General features: G+C 41.1%; 1 protein-coding gene across 3 annotated transcripts; it reads right to left on the bottom strand.

Annotated features, from left to right (window-relative positions):
* Positions 1 to 300: 300 nt before the first annotated feature.
* LOC143501933 (uncharacterized) lies at positions 301 to 14,232 on the bottom strand. Of its 3 annotated transcripts, XM_076995091.1 has the most exons (25): positions 13,794 to 14,232; positions 13,130 to 13,264; positions 12,749 to 12,841; positions 12,211 to 12,375; positions 11,182 to 11,319; positions 10,799 to 10,975; positions 9,864 to 10,028; positions 9,527 to 9,592; positions 9,240 to 9,357; positions 8,937 to 9,042; positions 8,394 to 8,629; positions 7,783 to 7,908; positions 7,528 to 7,654; positions 7,009 to 7,177; positions 6,696 to 6,923; positions 6,431 to 6,525; positions 6,036 to 6,086; positions 5,391 to 5,769; positions 5,103 to 5,279; positions 4,668 to 4,779; positions 4,200 to 4,293; positions 3,843 to 4,014; positions 2,952 to 3,036; positions 2,512 to 2,607; positions 301 to 472 (listed from the first exon to the last, which is right to left on the bottom strand). In XM_076995091.1, the coding sequence occupies exons 1-20, from the start codon at positions 13,879 to 13,881 to the stop codon at positions 4,673 to 4,675; spliced, it is 2,946 nt and encodes a 981-aa protein (XP_076851206.1). In that variant the 5' UTR covers positions 13,882 to 14,232; the 3' UTR covers positions 301 to 472; positions 2,512 to 2,607; positions 2,952 to 3,036; positions 3,843 to 4,014; positions 4,200 to 4,293; positions 4,668 to 4,672. The 3 variants fall into 3 exon arrangements, with proteins under 3 accessions (XP_076851206.1, XP_076851207.1, XP_076851205.1); XM_076995090.1 differs by lacking the exon at positions 301 to 472 and having other exon boundaries at positions 1,361 to 2,607; XM_076995092.1 differs by lacking the exons at positions 301 to 472; positions 13,130 to 13,264; positions 13,794 to 14,232 and adding an exon at positions 12,945 to 12,994 and having other exon boundaries at positions 1,359 to 2,607.
* Positions 14,233 to 15,731: the final 1,499 nt, after the last annotated feature.

Raw genomic sequence — 15,731 nt, 5'->3', positions numbered from 1 at the left:
AAAGATGCTAGCGAACACAGGGTATAACTAGTCTGCATACAAGCAATATATAGGTTGTACTCACAGACAATGCCTTAGCAAGGAGGGAGAGAAAGTTTGAGCTATGGCTGCAGGCAGGATGAACACACAACTGACCATGACAGGTGCATAACAAACGCTACTTCTTACTACCCAGAATACATCTCTGCTTTATCGTCATAGTAACGAAACAACTTAGTTACAAAATCAAACAACTTATCGCTGGGGCATAACAGGCATTGTGATTAACATATTCCTTAGCATTCTTTTATAATTCTTCCACAAGAGCTACCTTACCAAGACACTGGCTACATTTAAACAAATAAATGCTCACCCTTTTCAGTAAATTTGGAAGCATACCTCCTCAAATGTAATTTTTGGGAGTTATTATACCCAGATGGGTATGATCCCTGAGAGAGGAAGTTGAATACCTCATCCCACCTGTTCTCCATAGCTATATATGGATAGGGAGAGAGAAGAGATGGGATAACTTTTATAATTTTATTTGGATGTAAAATGGTACATTTCATAGTACATCTCTATTATATATAGAGTACTGAGTATAATGTGCTATATATCTTATCTTTTGTTTGTTTTTAAGGCATGGATTACAGTGAAGTAGAGAGCATGGAAAGAAATCTCTTAAATTTTGCGCTGACCATTCTGAACATTCTAGAAAAGTGGAGGCACCACCACGAATTTGCCTCATGAAATCCTGCCTCATGTCATCTTTGCAAAGCCAGTATGTAAAACATTTACATGTTTATAGGTCAAAATGACAATAGAAACAAATGACAAGCCTGTGGGTCTGCGCATGTGCAAAACCGCAAACGAGCACAACTCGATGCTAAGCACAACTCGACAGAACACCGGCTGTCAGGGGAGGTCAGTGTGAGAGCCTGTGCTACAGGTCCATGAAGAAGGAGTCACCACACAGTTTACGAGTAGGGAGGAGGAAGTGTAGGGCTAAAGCAGGGGTTTCATATTTCAGTCCTGTGTCCACAACACTGCACAGTTTAGCATTAAATTATTTTTAATTTTATACAACTGTATTGTTCTAAAATTGGAATAACATTGAGCTGTTGGTATCCTGGAGCTGAGCTTGAAACTCTATGGCAGTGTTTCTCAGTCCTGTTCCTAACTGCTCCACACAGTTTTAAATATTCCACGATTCAACACACTAAGTATTGAATGTACATGATCTAGCTCCAACTGCTTATCAAACAAACGGTTTATTAAGTCATTAGTGAAGTGGATTATGTGTGTTGAGCTATGTGAATTACCACAAATAGGATTAAGAGACACTGCTCTAGGAATGAATATATTGGCAAAACAGAGTCCCCAGAGTCAGTCCTGTCAACACTATACTTTGCAGTTTTTTTTGTGTTCCTCCAATATGACAGTTTTTTACTTAGTTAATTGAAGAAGTGCATTTTAAGTGCATTATCAAGTACTATAGCCTAAATTCCAGCACTTTTCAAATCTGAAACACAAAGCAACATTAAAATTCATCAGGTAGATGTTCCTTCTCCTGTTTTTGAGGGGTGTTTCTTTATTCTACCACATCATATCGTTTCAGACAACACTGCATGTGACGCGGCTAGTATAAACGCCTCCGCCGTTCGCGCGAGGTGTGCGAAGTCGCGCGCTACGGTCACTCGTGAAAGTATAACTAGCTTTATAGGAGAGACACGGACAGCCATCGCTAAAAGGGAGAGCTCTTATGTGATTTAGGAAGACTGAATGTGGATCTTGTGTTTAAAAAATGTCTTTTATAGAATTATTTGTTCAATTAATTGGTTCAACGCAGACAGATTTTTTCATAACTTATAATTAGTAGGCTTGAAATTTACTGGATTCCCAGAGTTCCCAGATCCTGTTCCGGCTCAAATTAAGCTCTGGCTATAGTACAAAAGTAATTTTGTGAATCATAGCTTTTTAATTTTTTAAAACAACCATTTAAGACTCCTAATTGAAAAGGCACATTACACATACCAAACAACAAAAAGACTATAGATCCTTGTTCCTTGTGCATGTGATAAATTACATTCTGCACAGTTATCTCAGGATATGTCAACAGAAAATAACAATCATAGAACAATATATATCTATAGTCACCATGACAACAGTTATCATGATAAGTGTTAGTATTTCAAAGTGCAAAAAGAGCAGAGCTCCTAGGCATGTTAAACCTGATGTGATTCGCTAAAATCTGTGCTCCTTATTTAAAAGGACTTCTGAGTTTAATGATTTAGCTTTCTGCTAATTTGACTTTCTTCCTCTCTCTTTCATTTAAAGTGCAGGCACAGTAAGAAATGCACAAACATCTCCATCTTCAAGTAGAAACCATGTTGGGGTTTATTTTGGTCTGGAGGTCTGGCTGGCAGCTCTCAGTTGATCGAGAGGTTCTTCACAAACTCGTTTAGGCCCTTGCGGTTCGGCATAGGTGGACAGTGGCCCCCCTTACGCTTCCACCCCTCCCGTGGACCGTACCACTGTTGCTGGAGGTCCCCAGGAGGTACCAGAGCAGAGGAAGCACCTTCTGCTCAACCAGTTGTGGCTTGCAGGGGTAGAGTTCCCTAACCAGCTCTATAAAAAGAACAAGATAAATAAATCAACCCTGGACAGTACTGGGTTATTGCAGAAGCATTTTCTTAACCTAGAAAGATTTAATTCAATTAAAGTGACAGTATTTGGTAACTATGGTAACTCTCTGGAATGATTATTATCAATATTATAAATATTATTAATAAATATAGGAATTATAGTATTTCTGGTAAATCTTTTATCTTTTTTTTAATCTCTGGCATCTCTTAGCATATCAGTGGAATGACTTTCTGAAATAATTGTTTTTTGATAAATGTATTTGAATTTGTAGAATATTTCTGTATACACAACCACAAAAGATTAGACACTGTATATTGTATACTTACCTGCAACTTTATCAACAAGATCCACTTTAGCTTTTCCACTGAGAAATTGAGCCTTTGTGCAAAACGGTTGAAGAAGTAGTGTTATCTGAAAAAAGATAGATAAAGGACAGTGTTGGTCAAGTTCAGCAATATTTACAGTATGGTAATTCTTTTTAGAAACGTGTCCTGCTTTATCAAAACAACTAATTATTCACATAAAATGTTACACTTTAACTAAATATATATGAACAGTATCTGATAGGAGCACAAAGCTCTGTTTGCAAATGGTCATTTGGAACACATATGCATAATTATTTGAGTGCATATTAGGCAGAACAAAAGAGCCTAAGCACATCCACTGTAAACTCCATTATTTAACAATCTGCTGTCAGATAACGCAAGATCTCCTGTCAGTCTTTTTTTTCTCTTTATATTGGACTGTGCCTTAATATGAAAGGAAATTTCCATTTGATCTGCACCACAAACATCTAGCCAAAGAGCAAGAACATTCTTTTACCGATTTGTGTGAACCTTTTCCCCAAAGGTAAAACAGAACACAATCATTGTTGTTGTTGTTTTTCTAAAGCCCAGTGGCATGTGTCCTTCAAGATGTTTTGTGAAGAGAGAAAAGAACCCACCAAGGTTATTGATGAGAGCGTGAATGGCACCTATTGTTGCCATGTAGATGGCGTTATTCTTGGAGCTGAGGTGATTGTCCACTATAGCTGGGACTAAGATCTAGACCACTTGGGCCAGGTTGTCTCTGAGCAGTGCTGGCACATCTGAGCAGTGTGATGTGCCAGCATTTAAAATGTGCCAGCATTTAATGTTCTCCAACGTATGATCCCCTATACAGATCACTTCTGAAAGCTGCTGAAAACATTAAAAATCAATTCAGTTCAAATGAGTTACCGGGAACATGTTGCCCACGACCATATATGGGTTGTCTTCGCAGTCGACCACCAGCTGATCAATGCACTTGATGCGCTCCCTGAAGTCTTTTGAACCCAGCAGGGCCTTGAGCTGCTTGACGTACTCCGTCTTGTCTGCAATGCTAAGGATGTGTGCTCTGCTGCTGTCTTTGCTGAACACACACAAGAGAGAAAACACAAGGATTGGGTTATAGTGTCCAAACAGAAAATGAACAAGGCTGCAATCAAATTAAACCAACATCAAAACCATCAAAATTGCAAACATCAAAGCAGTTCCAATCAGGATGCACTTTTTTGTTGTTTTGATTTTTGTTGTTGTTTGATTTTAAATATTCACCTGCTGGCAAACTGAGGAGGAGGTACGCATGACTCCACAGCTGGGATGGAGCGCCTGCCTCGAGCTGTGTATCCTGAGGCATCTCACCCAGATCCTAAAGCCACATCAACATCATGGAGTGATGATATTGAAGTCCACATGTTGCTTCATACTTTGGTTCTATCCCAAAGGTTTCAAGCCGGTTCATTTTGAACCATGCTCTGTCCTTTAACTACTGGGTCTGGGACTACACTGTGCATGCCCTACTGTAAATACACTGTATGGTGCCACGCACTGCCCTGTACTTTAATATTTTTTTACAATATATGTCTACCATCACAGTTTAGATGGTTTTTTTTTGCAGTCTGTTTCACCTAAAGGTTTTGTGAATAAGCTTTGTTTAGTGAGTAAACATGGGGCATAGTGGCTGAATGGGATAAAAAATCCTCATCGTGTATGCAAACGTTCCATTTATACTCCTTGTCTAACCTGAGTTAGTTCTGAAGTCCTTCTAAAAACCACTCATGTGCAAGAACATCCTCGAGCACAGGACGTTTTGCAGGATCCTTTTGAAGACACCATGTTATCAGATGGCGGCAGTCTGTGTGTGTAGCAACGGGATTAGTTGAGAAAGAAAATCAATTACCATCTGAAACTTCTGATCTGACTGTTCTAATGGCTTATTCAAAGTTTATAAATGACAGAACTGTACAGAAACCTCCATCACTAACAAAAAAGACTGAACAAAACTTTTTATCATTTTAAGACGGTTACAAAATGTTGTATTGCCAATTCTCCATTCTTCATTAGTCCATTTTATCAATCTGTGGTTGTGTATTACATTACCAGATTAAATAATTACATAAATGATCATTTTGCAATTTAGACTTTCTAGTTATCTTGAAGATGCTTCTGCCTTTTCACCTCTGGATGGGTTTCCACTGAAGCACAGGTGTGCCTCAACAATGTCCTCCACCTTCTCAAAGGGCAGATGTCCACAGATAATACTGTAGAGGAGCACACCCAGACTCCAGATGGTGGCTTGACGGCCCTCATACGTCCTGTCAACCTGCCATTCAGGTGGGCTGTATACCATGGTGCCTGAGACAACGAGAGAGAATCATCAGTAACAAAATAAAAAGATTATAATAGTCTCTAATTTGATCCCATTTTTTAACTTGAGGTGCACATTTCATTCCTATGGTGAATAACCTCTAAAGTGCCTGTAGGGTCCGGTCTTAAGCAGATCGCCACAGCCAAAGTCGATCAACTTGACGTCAAGGGTGTCCAGGTTCACCAGAAGGTTCTTTCCCTTGATGTCTCTATGCAGAACTCCACGGTCATGGCAGTGAAGGACAGCCTGAACCACCTGACGCATGATCCGTCGTGCCAGTGGCTCAGGCAGTTGGCGTTGGTGCAAGTTCAAGAAGTCAAACAGGTCTATGCAGGGGACGGGTCGCTCCAGAATCAAGATGAAGCACTTGTGGCACTCAAACCATTCTAGGAGCTCCACAATATGCTCACAACGAGGTGGCTTGCACACCATCTCCATTAAAGCCACCTCTAAGGGGAGACGGTGAGTATTGCCGGGCTAAAATTAAGGAAGACTTGGTTAGTATGGGTTTGAAGTTTTATAGTGGAATTATGGTTAGCAGGTTAACATGAAAGGGATCTGGATTGGTACCAATCATTAGATGAAACCTGAATCTAAAATGTGAACTGTTTTCCATTCGTGTTGTGAGGAGTCACTGAATGGAAAATTAACAGCTTTGCGTTTATAGTCCCTTTACAGTTTTACCCATCTAAAAAGTTCCAAACATTGTTGCAATATTACATAAGTAAAGGTATTGGACTTACAACAGTGATGAACCTTTCTGCGTGATACTTTGGCACAAATTTAATGGCGATCTGGTCACATAAAAAACACAGGAAGTGAAGTTATTTACACAAAACAGACAGTATATTTAACATATCTAAGGGCTTTCAGATGGTAGCCACAGCTTCTCGGGTAACTCATAAATCTGGAGTCTGATAAATACTCATCCACAGATTACCAAGCTTATCACATTGTATAATCAGGATCTTTGTGTTCAAAAAGTGGAAAAAGGTCAAGGTACATTAGACTTGACCACTTGATTGCCATGTGAATAACAAAGGATCTCTAGGGAAAACTCATAGCTCAAAGTTCTAATCACAATCTAAAATAGAAATTAGGTCCCACAATCATTCTTGTATTGTGTGCTGATGCTCACCTGTTTTCCATCAGCCTTGCGGACTCCTGCATACACTGAGCCGAATCCTCCTGTGCCCAGAAGACGTCCCGCAGTGTAACGTGAAGTGAAGCTCACTACATGAAACAAAAAAAGTTACATCCTTGTAACTGCAAAACATTATTCAACATGGAGAACTAGATTTAAAACATTGTTGTGTAATTGTTGTGCAGTGTAAACAGCAAAGCAATTTACGTGCAAGCGCAGTGATCACACATGTAGAAGCTGAAGAGCAGGCAACACTCACCAGAACTGTTTGAAAGGGACGGGCGTGCTCTGATCAGACTGGGAGCTCGTCTGCGTCGTGGCAGTAAGTGTTTAGTAGGGACAGCCGTGGGGGGGCTGGGATGAAGCGGGGGAATCAAACTTTTGACGGGACTTCTGGGGGTGCGTGCATTGCTGGAGCTCGTGGGCAAATCATCCATGAGGACATCGGTCTTAGTCTGGGCTGGAACATTACTGTTCAGCTGCAGGTCTGATGAGAAGGAGGTTCATAGGTAAGCGGTAAGGTAAAGTTCTCAGGAAACAGGAGGGGAGCGTTTGCCGAGGTCAGCCGTTACCTTTCAGAGGTGCCGCGTCGTCTGGGCTCACGTCCCTCACCGTGTGCCTAAGGCTGCGCTTCATTCGCTGCGTGTTCTGCCGATCCGTCTGTGCGGCTGGAGCTTCTTGCTGCTCCAGACGAGGGAGACACATCTTATATCTTGGAATCCTAGACACCTTTGTCCTCTTCTGGGAATACACACGTACGAATCACCACAAAACATGGAGTGATGATATTGAAGTCCACATGTTGCTTCATACTTTGATTCTATCCCAAAGGTTTCAAACCGGTTCATTTTGAACCATGCTCAACCACTGTGCATGCCCTACTGTAAATACAATGTGTGGTGTCACGCACTGCCCTGTACTTTATTATTTGTTTACAATATATGTCTACCATGACAGTTTAGATGTTTTTTTATTGCAGTCTGTTTCACCTAGAAGTTTTGTGAATAAGCTTTGTTTAGTGAGTAAACATGGGGCATAGTTGCTGAAAGGGATAAAAAATCCTCATCATGTATCCAAACATGAATCGCCACCTTGGATTTCAGAGTGAGGACAGTGTCCCTGATGGTTGCCAGGTCTTTGGCAGGGATGTACTTTTCCACCATCTTATCAAAGTCGTGGTGGGAGGACAGGAACAGCAGCATACGCCGGCCCAAGCGCCTGAGACGAGGAACAGACCCCAAAACAGGAGAGAACCGAGAGTGAGGGATCCATGACTCACAGCATCTATTACTATCTGGGAAATTGAATAAGCTTTGTAGAATTCTCGTTCTGATCACAATACTAACCTGGTTTCTTGGGAAGAGTCCTGTGCCAACTTGGAGACTGCAGGAATAATTCGCTCTGCACCAATCTTCTCTACCAAAGTAGCCAAGTGCCGAGCAGTACACTTTCTTACTGCAGCATTCAGATGACTTTTGAGGAAAACAGAAGGAAAAAAATTAGGGCATTCAAAAAAAGAAGGTAATAACTATTAATCCATCCAATCAATGTATACAGTACAACTTTTTGCTTCTATAAAGAAACTTAATACCCTTATGTATGATCTACGTGCACAATCAAATGATCATATTCTATTCAATGGCTTAGTTTGCAACAGTTAGTGTATATATGTATTTTTTAAACAGAAAATGTTTGTATGTCCTCTGTGAGCTAGCTAACTAGCCTATTCTTTAAGTGGTGTGAAGGGCAGTTTGGATCAGCAGAGCGTAGATGGAACTCAATAAAAAAAATATTTAAGAGGATAAATAACTAAAAATATTGATATAGGTCGTGGCAATATTTTGAAAGAACAATGGAGAAGTAAAAACAGCAGCCATAATCAGTGTTGTGTTAGCTTCTTGTGACTGTTGTTGCTATCTGAAAGCCACAGTTTAAAGCTCACTGCATGCTAACTGACCAGAGTCCTCCAGCAAGAAGGGCGTTCATGCTCCGAATGGGGGTGCAGTTCTGCACCATGCTGTCCAGAGCTGTGTCCACGTCCTGCCTGATGAAGCCATTGGACTCCGCTGCTTTGTGGAGGAGGACCTTAGCTGTAGCCTCCACTTCCTGGTCCATCCCTTTCTGCAGGCTGGAGTACAACTCCCTCAAGGACACCACCGCCATGCGGGACACTGCAGAACGCAGGTGCAGCACCTGCAGGAAAGACGACGTTCCAGCTCGTTTCAGCCACATCCAACACTGCCACCGCCATCTTAATAAGTATAATCCACCACTGCAATGTGTTATGTAGGCCTAAATACATTAATCACTAATTACAGTTAGATATGCCATCTGAATTTCAATTAAATGAGAAATGTTTTTAAAAAAAAGGAATTTCAAAGTACTATGCTAACTCTGACTTGAGTTTGTCATCAACATCACCTGTAATGTGTACATGCTGATGGCTGCCAATTTTAGAATTCAGAAGACAGATACACAGTCAGCAAATATAGTGGCTTACCTCTTGAATAAGAACAATACAGACATCATGAAGCCTGCTGCCAAGCACATCAGCGTGATACTGAGCCAATCTACGGATGAACATCAACCCTTCAATTTTCTTCTCCCTGTATAAAGATATTGAACATAGACACACACTGTAACCATCGGCTACTGAAAGTAAAAAATGCTACAAGAAAAGGGACAAAGAGGAAAAAACTTCACTAAATACATGCATACTTACCATATATGCAGAACACCATAAATGACTTGCTGTTTAACCTGCCCTAACCAAATGCTTCAGAATTTTGCAGGTGTGACTTACCAGTCATCAGAGCTACGCAGTCTGAAGCTCTGAGCGAGAGCGAGGTCTGGTTTGTAGAAGGGCTGTAAAATCTGATGCTCATGGGGATCCTCCCTGGGAGTTCCTGGTTTGAGTTCATCTAGAGAGGAATACCAGAACCCAAACAAACTGACTAGGACTTTTAGGGCTACCAGCTCAACTTTGGTTCAAATCAGCTTGAAAACTGACTGCAAAACATTATTCAACATGGAGAACTAGATATAAAACATTGTTGTGTAATGCAGTGTTAACAGCAAAGCAATTCCAACCTCTGCCAACTACTCCTTCACACATGTCGTCAGCAGGGACTGCCCTGGTGCTTTGCACTTGAGATCCTGAAAAGCACAGTACATATTAACACGTACTCCATCAAAAATCCCAAATATAACTTCTGGTTTCATAGTGGTTTCTTCATGGTGCAGAAAAACATGTCCATGGGTGCAGGCATAGCAATGTACAAGAGGATCAGCAGGGGCTTTTTGTTTGTAGTATAGGGCTTTCAAAGCAGTTTTTACTCTTTTAATACTTTTTTTACTTTTTTTGTTGTTGTTGGTGCAGCAAATGATTTTGGATGCAATTTCCAGGAGAGCAAAAGAGTGAGCTCACCTTTGGCAGGCCTGAAGGCACGGAGAGGCTCTCGGCCAGAAGGTTTGGGGAGTGGAGGCAACTTTGTGAAGGTGGGCGGAGAAGGCCTCATCAGTCCTGACGAGGTGACTGTCGTGCGTGAAGTGAGCACAGGCAGTGGGGGACACCTGCTGGAGCCAACTTCACCTGCATGGGCGAATAAGGCCATTAGCAGAAATTACCTCACCATAACATTTCTCAGTGCCTTAGTACTACGTTGCATATGTTTCTTTATCTGAAAGTGCCACTGAAATATGATTCAAGCAAGATGGACCGAGAACGGCAACATCTCATATGCATCTTGCTACAATTCATGTAATGGCAGCACAATGAATTAGTACTGAAGAACTGAAAGCAGGGCATCCGTGAGCCCAGAAGCAGGAAGACATTTATCAGAGCTTCAGTAAATGTGTGACCCAGTTTTAGTTTAGCTTAGTTGTGATTCTTTTAGTTTATTGCATCATGAAGTCTTACATTTAAATACAATTTGATTCAATTTAATTATTTCGGCACAATTCAAAATTATTTTAATTCTGATACTGGTAGATACTGAAGCGCCAAACTACAGTACCGCCTAGCTCTGCTAATGGCTAGCACATGTCGCCTCTGCTAGACACTGTTCCATTACTGAGTGAAACCAGGTCAGATGAAGAGCATCAGTATGAGTATTTTGTACATTTGACAAGTGGTGACTATAAATGATCCAAGTATATGCACATTTTTTGGTTAAAATAAAATTCATGTAGTATGTATGACACCACAAAATTAGGTCTGCTCATCACTTTACCACTGACGTGGGAATAAGTGCAAGACAAGCTTAGTGCAAGACGAACTTAACTTAACCGGGCACCCAAATAACCGGCCATGCCTCACTGTGTGTGCCTAGCACGTTCTTAGCAACGTAGCCATGCGCTCACCAGTACTGTCCCTCCACGGGCCCGGGTCTCTGCGCCGAGGGCTCGTGTCTCGCTTGTGTCGTCTACGATGCAGAGTGGGAGTGAGCTGCACTCCCGGAAGAGTGGCCAGAGGGTAGGAGGGCAGTAGGAAAGACCCGGGGGGGTTCCCAGACAGCAAGCGGCTGGATTTGGGCAAACCTGCATGGGAAAGGGCATCCATGCTCATGAGTTTAGCTCCGTTCACTTGACACCTGAGTGAAGTTTCTGACTAACTGATCTCCTTGTTCCCAAATATCGTATTTAGCAATATTTTAACACAAAACAAATGATGCAACATTATAAATTCTACATTTTGTACAGGTATTTCAATGACATATAAAGTAAAGCCAACATCAATAAGTCACCTCTACCAGCATCACTGGGGTTAGCTGCTTCGAAGATGTCTGGGAGCAAGGGTTGAAGATGTCTGCCGCTCCGGTGAAGTCTCCCCACTCTCTCTCTCCTCCACCCTGGAGAGTGGAGCTGGGGAGGCTCCACTGAACCTGGACATGAAACACAGGCAGAACTGTAGAGGACACGTTCAATCTTCAGACCAGCATATGAAATTAAGACCTGCAGATCATACTGCATTTTAAATAACAATAATAGATTATGATAATCGATATTTTGGCATGGCTCAAATGTATATCAAGAGTAGCATTAAGTGGATAAACGAAATGTGCTAATGAATAGGAGCAATTTGAATAACATTTAAGAAAACTTTTATTCATAATCAAATCTGCAGATGGCAGTGAGGAGCAAAAGTGGCTATGGGAGAGCTCTGGAAAGCTCTGGATCGGAACAGCGCAGGCCTGGGGAGTGGGGTGCTGGCACAATCAACTGACTGCAATAAAACATTCAAGTCTAGTCTTGCTTGTAAGCTCACATTGCCCTTGCCAACAGAAGTAGGTACAAAGCACAAACTCCTTATATCACACAGACTGCTGCTGCTTGACGCTGTCCAGGTGATACCCAATACTTAAAGAAGCCATGTTATATAGATTACAAAGATTAATAGATATATGCTTTAGCAGCAGTCCAGATGAGGTATCAGAAGCCAGCAAAGCAGCATGACAATGTTTTGTTTAGATTGTTTGGGGGTGTACTAAAATAGTGATAAATGACATCTGTAATCCATATACATGTATTATCAGTATTATACTATGCTGGTATAACAATGATTCGAAGCATTATCACCTTATACTAAACACAACCGCCTAGCAGATGAGTGAACTGATGGTGTTACAACTCTCCCCATGTTACAACCATACCCGGTCTCCCCTATAGGGTTTTCAAAGCAGTTTTTACTTTTTAAATATTTTTTTTTTACTTTTTTTGTTGCTGCAACAAACGGTTTGGATGCCATTTCCAGGAGAGCAAAAGAGTGAGCTCACCTTTGGCAGGCCTGAAGGCACGGAGAGGCTCTCGGCCAGCAGGTTTGGGGAGTGGAGGCAACCTTGTGAAGGTGGGTGGAGAAGGCCTCATCAGTCCTGACGAGGTGACTGTCGTGCGTGAAGTGAGCACAGGCAGTGGGGGACACCTGCTGGAGCCAACTTCACCTGCATGGGCGAATAAGGCCATTCGCAGAAATGACCTCACCATAACATTTCTCAGTGCCTTAGTACTACGTTGCATATGTTTCTTTATCTGAAAGTGCCACTGAAATATGATTCAAGCAAGTGGCTGAGTTGCTGTTAATCGCAAACACTTCCATTTCCTTATAATACAGCTGACTGTCGAATTTTAGGAGCGAGGAAATTTCACGACTGGATTTATTGCACAGGTGGCATACTGTCACAGTTCCACGCTGGAATTCACTGAGCTCCTGAGAGTGACCCATTCACAAATGTTTGTAAAAACAGTCCGCGTGCCTAGTAAAAATATCTTATCAATGTCTATATGAAAGAAGACAGTTATCGATGAAGAACCCACCAGCAGGCTGGAGGTAGACTGGATCCATCTGCCTCAGAACCTTGCCTTGAACATGGGGCTGAGCAAGGTGTCTCTGCCTCTCCATGTCAGGGCCTAAATGCAAAACACCAACGCAGGGCACAGAGGAAGCATGAGCATGTACTGTTAAGATCATCAGGTTTATAAGAAGGGCTACAGTGCCATGTGAATTCATTACAATGTTGAAGAATATGTGATGTCATATTTTCTGATAAAACTGATGTTTTACTGGTCAGGTCATGTGCAGAAAGCTGATGGTTCTGCACCTCTGTCAGACCTTACAAACAAATGTAATAAATACTTCATCATGCATGGTTATTTGGTTTGTTGAATACGCATGTAATCTTCAGTGTTACACAGTACCAGTGAGGAGTGGTCCTTCTACAGGCATGTTAACATAGCCGACATCTGAGGGTCCCGCCGTACTTCCGTGAGGGAAGGGTGCTGGTCCACAGGGATCCGTGTGGATCACTGTCGCTTGGGGGTTGTAGGGCACACCTGAAAATCCCACAGCAGGTAAAGTGAAACCCAGCACGCCTCCCAGTGAGGCTCAAATGCCTTGTAAGTGTTTCCCAATGAACAAGTGATTATAACAAGGGCTATGGTGCCATGTGATGTCATTAGAATGTGGGGAGAATGCTTAAGAATTTGTGAGGTCATGTTAGAAATCTGTTTCTTTTTAAAAATGTTTATTTTTATTTGCTTTTTCCATGGCCACATGGACAATGTTAACATGGTGGGATTTATGAAAATTGTGCTGAGTCAAAGAAATCAAAGAAATAACCCATGCTCCATTAATTATATTATCCTGTACACATGAAATAAAGAGCTTGACAGTCATCTGTAGAATAAATATACAGGTTATTTTTCTGAACCTTAGAAACCTACTATATAAATGTGTATACATATTTAACTTTTAATTATTATGAATAAGCCTATGGAAATCCATACTCATAAGAATTAATATACTGTCTTACATAGAAGTATAAAATTATGTACAGTATATATGAAAATGTATTTTTCTCACCATGAGTGGTAAAACCTGGTGTGTATATGAAGTGGTTCTGTTCCTGCCTAGGCCTAGGCTGGTCGGTTCTCCTGGGGAAAAAACTCATTCTCCACCTGAAAAATAGAAAGAATAGAAAGACAGAAAGATATAGAAGAAATAGAAAGATTTGTTAGATTTGTATGTATTGTAATTAACAGAGCAAAATGTCTTGCGACTTGTTCTGAGCTTTTCAGCATCAAAACTGAATCCAAACATTCCACCTTCCCAACCAAACATTCTAAACCAAACATTCCAAAGTTGAGTAGCACGTGATATCACAATTTCCAGTTTTTCTAACCAAAACACCAAATCAGCCAGACTGCTACAATAACCTGATGCCGCCTGGCTTGTACCCAAAGGGTTCATACCAGAGACCATATATATTATATATATACATCAAAGGAATGAATTGAAACTAGCTAGCGGTGGTACGCTAACGACAGCTAGCGTTGCAACAGCGGGTGGAAATTATCATACAGTTAAGCCCGCCCACTAAGAGGGAAGACATGATTGGTCAATTTTGCTGTCTGTAAACGAACAGCGGGCATGACAGTCCTGATAGGGGGAGACACAGGCTCACAGGCTTCCACTTAACCCCTCACCTTCCAACACAGATTGAATAGACACGGTTGAATAATGTATTTCCTTATATTTTTGTCATTGTTTAGATGTCGATTGCCAAACTGTAAGTAGATAAAATAAATTTGGATAAATTATATTATATATATTTATGTTTTAAGAATATTTTTAGGCCCTCTGAGAGTACATACGGTCTCACTCTGGTCTCAACACAGCTCACTGTCAAATACTGCCCACTAGTGGGACAGGGATGTAGTACAAGTGACAAACTATTTTTAAAAAATCATACATTGCATAAAATTATACACATAATCACCATTACTAGGTTAAAAGCAGGAATGCTTAGATGTATAATAATTTATAGCTATAGTAAATTATATATGCTGTTTCAGTGTGCCTAAAAATACACCATTCAAAGAAGTATGTGGATTATAGTTCTACTGTAAATTAAACATAGAAGTTATTTTTGTTGTATAGTCAAAGTCAAATTTATTTATATAGCTTTCACAGTACATGTCACAAAGCAGCTTTACAATCGTATGGGTCCCTAATGAGCAAGCCAAGGCGACAGTGGCAAGGAAAAACTCCCTATGGTGGTGGGGATTAGGAAGAAACCTTGGGAGGACCAAGACTCAAAAGGGAACCCATCCTCCATTGGGCGGCCCGTTAGCACAAGTCCGTGGTGTGCAGGATGGTTCTACAGATAATGTTTAAGGTCCTTGTTCCCCGGCCAAGTAGTCACAGTCTTTTTGGTGTAGATGGTGAGCCTCAGGTAGGAGCATCAGCACGTCCTCTTGCATATAGTGTCATTAGCGGGCACACACACAGGATGTGAGAAATCTCTCTTATTATTTGAGTGTTTGGAGTTGATTTAAATGCTTTAGCTAATATTACTGTCATTTAATTTCCCTCACAAAAGTCCCAAAAACAAACACAAAAAGCAAGAACAAATGTTCAATATAACCCACAAGCACTTAGTGTTGTGCTGAAGTCCTCCCTGAGGCCGGTCTGCAAAATCTGCCATTACACTTATTAGCTATACAGTGCTTAATTTGTAAATCAAACAATGCCGGAACGCAAACAGCGGCATGAGACAAGGGGTCACTGAGGTCAACAATGTCACCGGATCGCACACAAAACGTAACGTTTAGGCGCACAAATGTCAAAATAACAAGCCAATTCGTATATATATATATATATATATATATATATTACTTTTCAATTATTTACGTGTGTTTTAATGAACTGAATCTGGTATTATAAATGAGGAAAAGCACTAAAATATGCATGACATGGGGTCTCAGTGACTGGGTTGGAGTCTCTGTTTGTCGTTAAGTT

The sequence above is a fragment of the Brachyhypopomus gauderio genome, unplaced genomic scaffold, assembly GCF_052324685.1.
Source record: "Brachyhypopomus gauderio isolate BG-103 unplaced genomic scaffold, BGAUD_0.2 sc179, whole genome shotgun sequence".
Taxonomy (NCBI): Eukaryota; Metazoa; Chordata; class Actinopteri; order Gymnotiformes; family Hypopomidae; genus Brachyhypopomus; species Brachyhypopomus gauderio.
This window is presented reverse-complemented; position numbering and strand designations above follow the sequence as displayed.

Excerpts from the sequence above, each read along its gene's own strand:
- LOC143501933 (XM_076995091.1), bottom strand. The coding sequence starts at position 13,881 with ATGAGTTTTTTCCCCAGGAGAACCGACCAGCCTAGGCCTAGGCAGGAA. Across the intron at positions 8,630-8,936 it reads GTATTGTTCTTATTCAAGAG|GTGCTGCACCTGCGTTCTGC; the intron begins GTAAGCCACTAT and ends TCTTTCCTGCAG. Across the intron at positions 6,924-7,008 it reads CGACGCGGCACCTCTGAAAG|ACCTGCAGCTGAACAGTAAT; the intron begins GTAACGGCTGAC and ends CCTTCTCATCAG.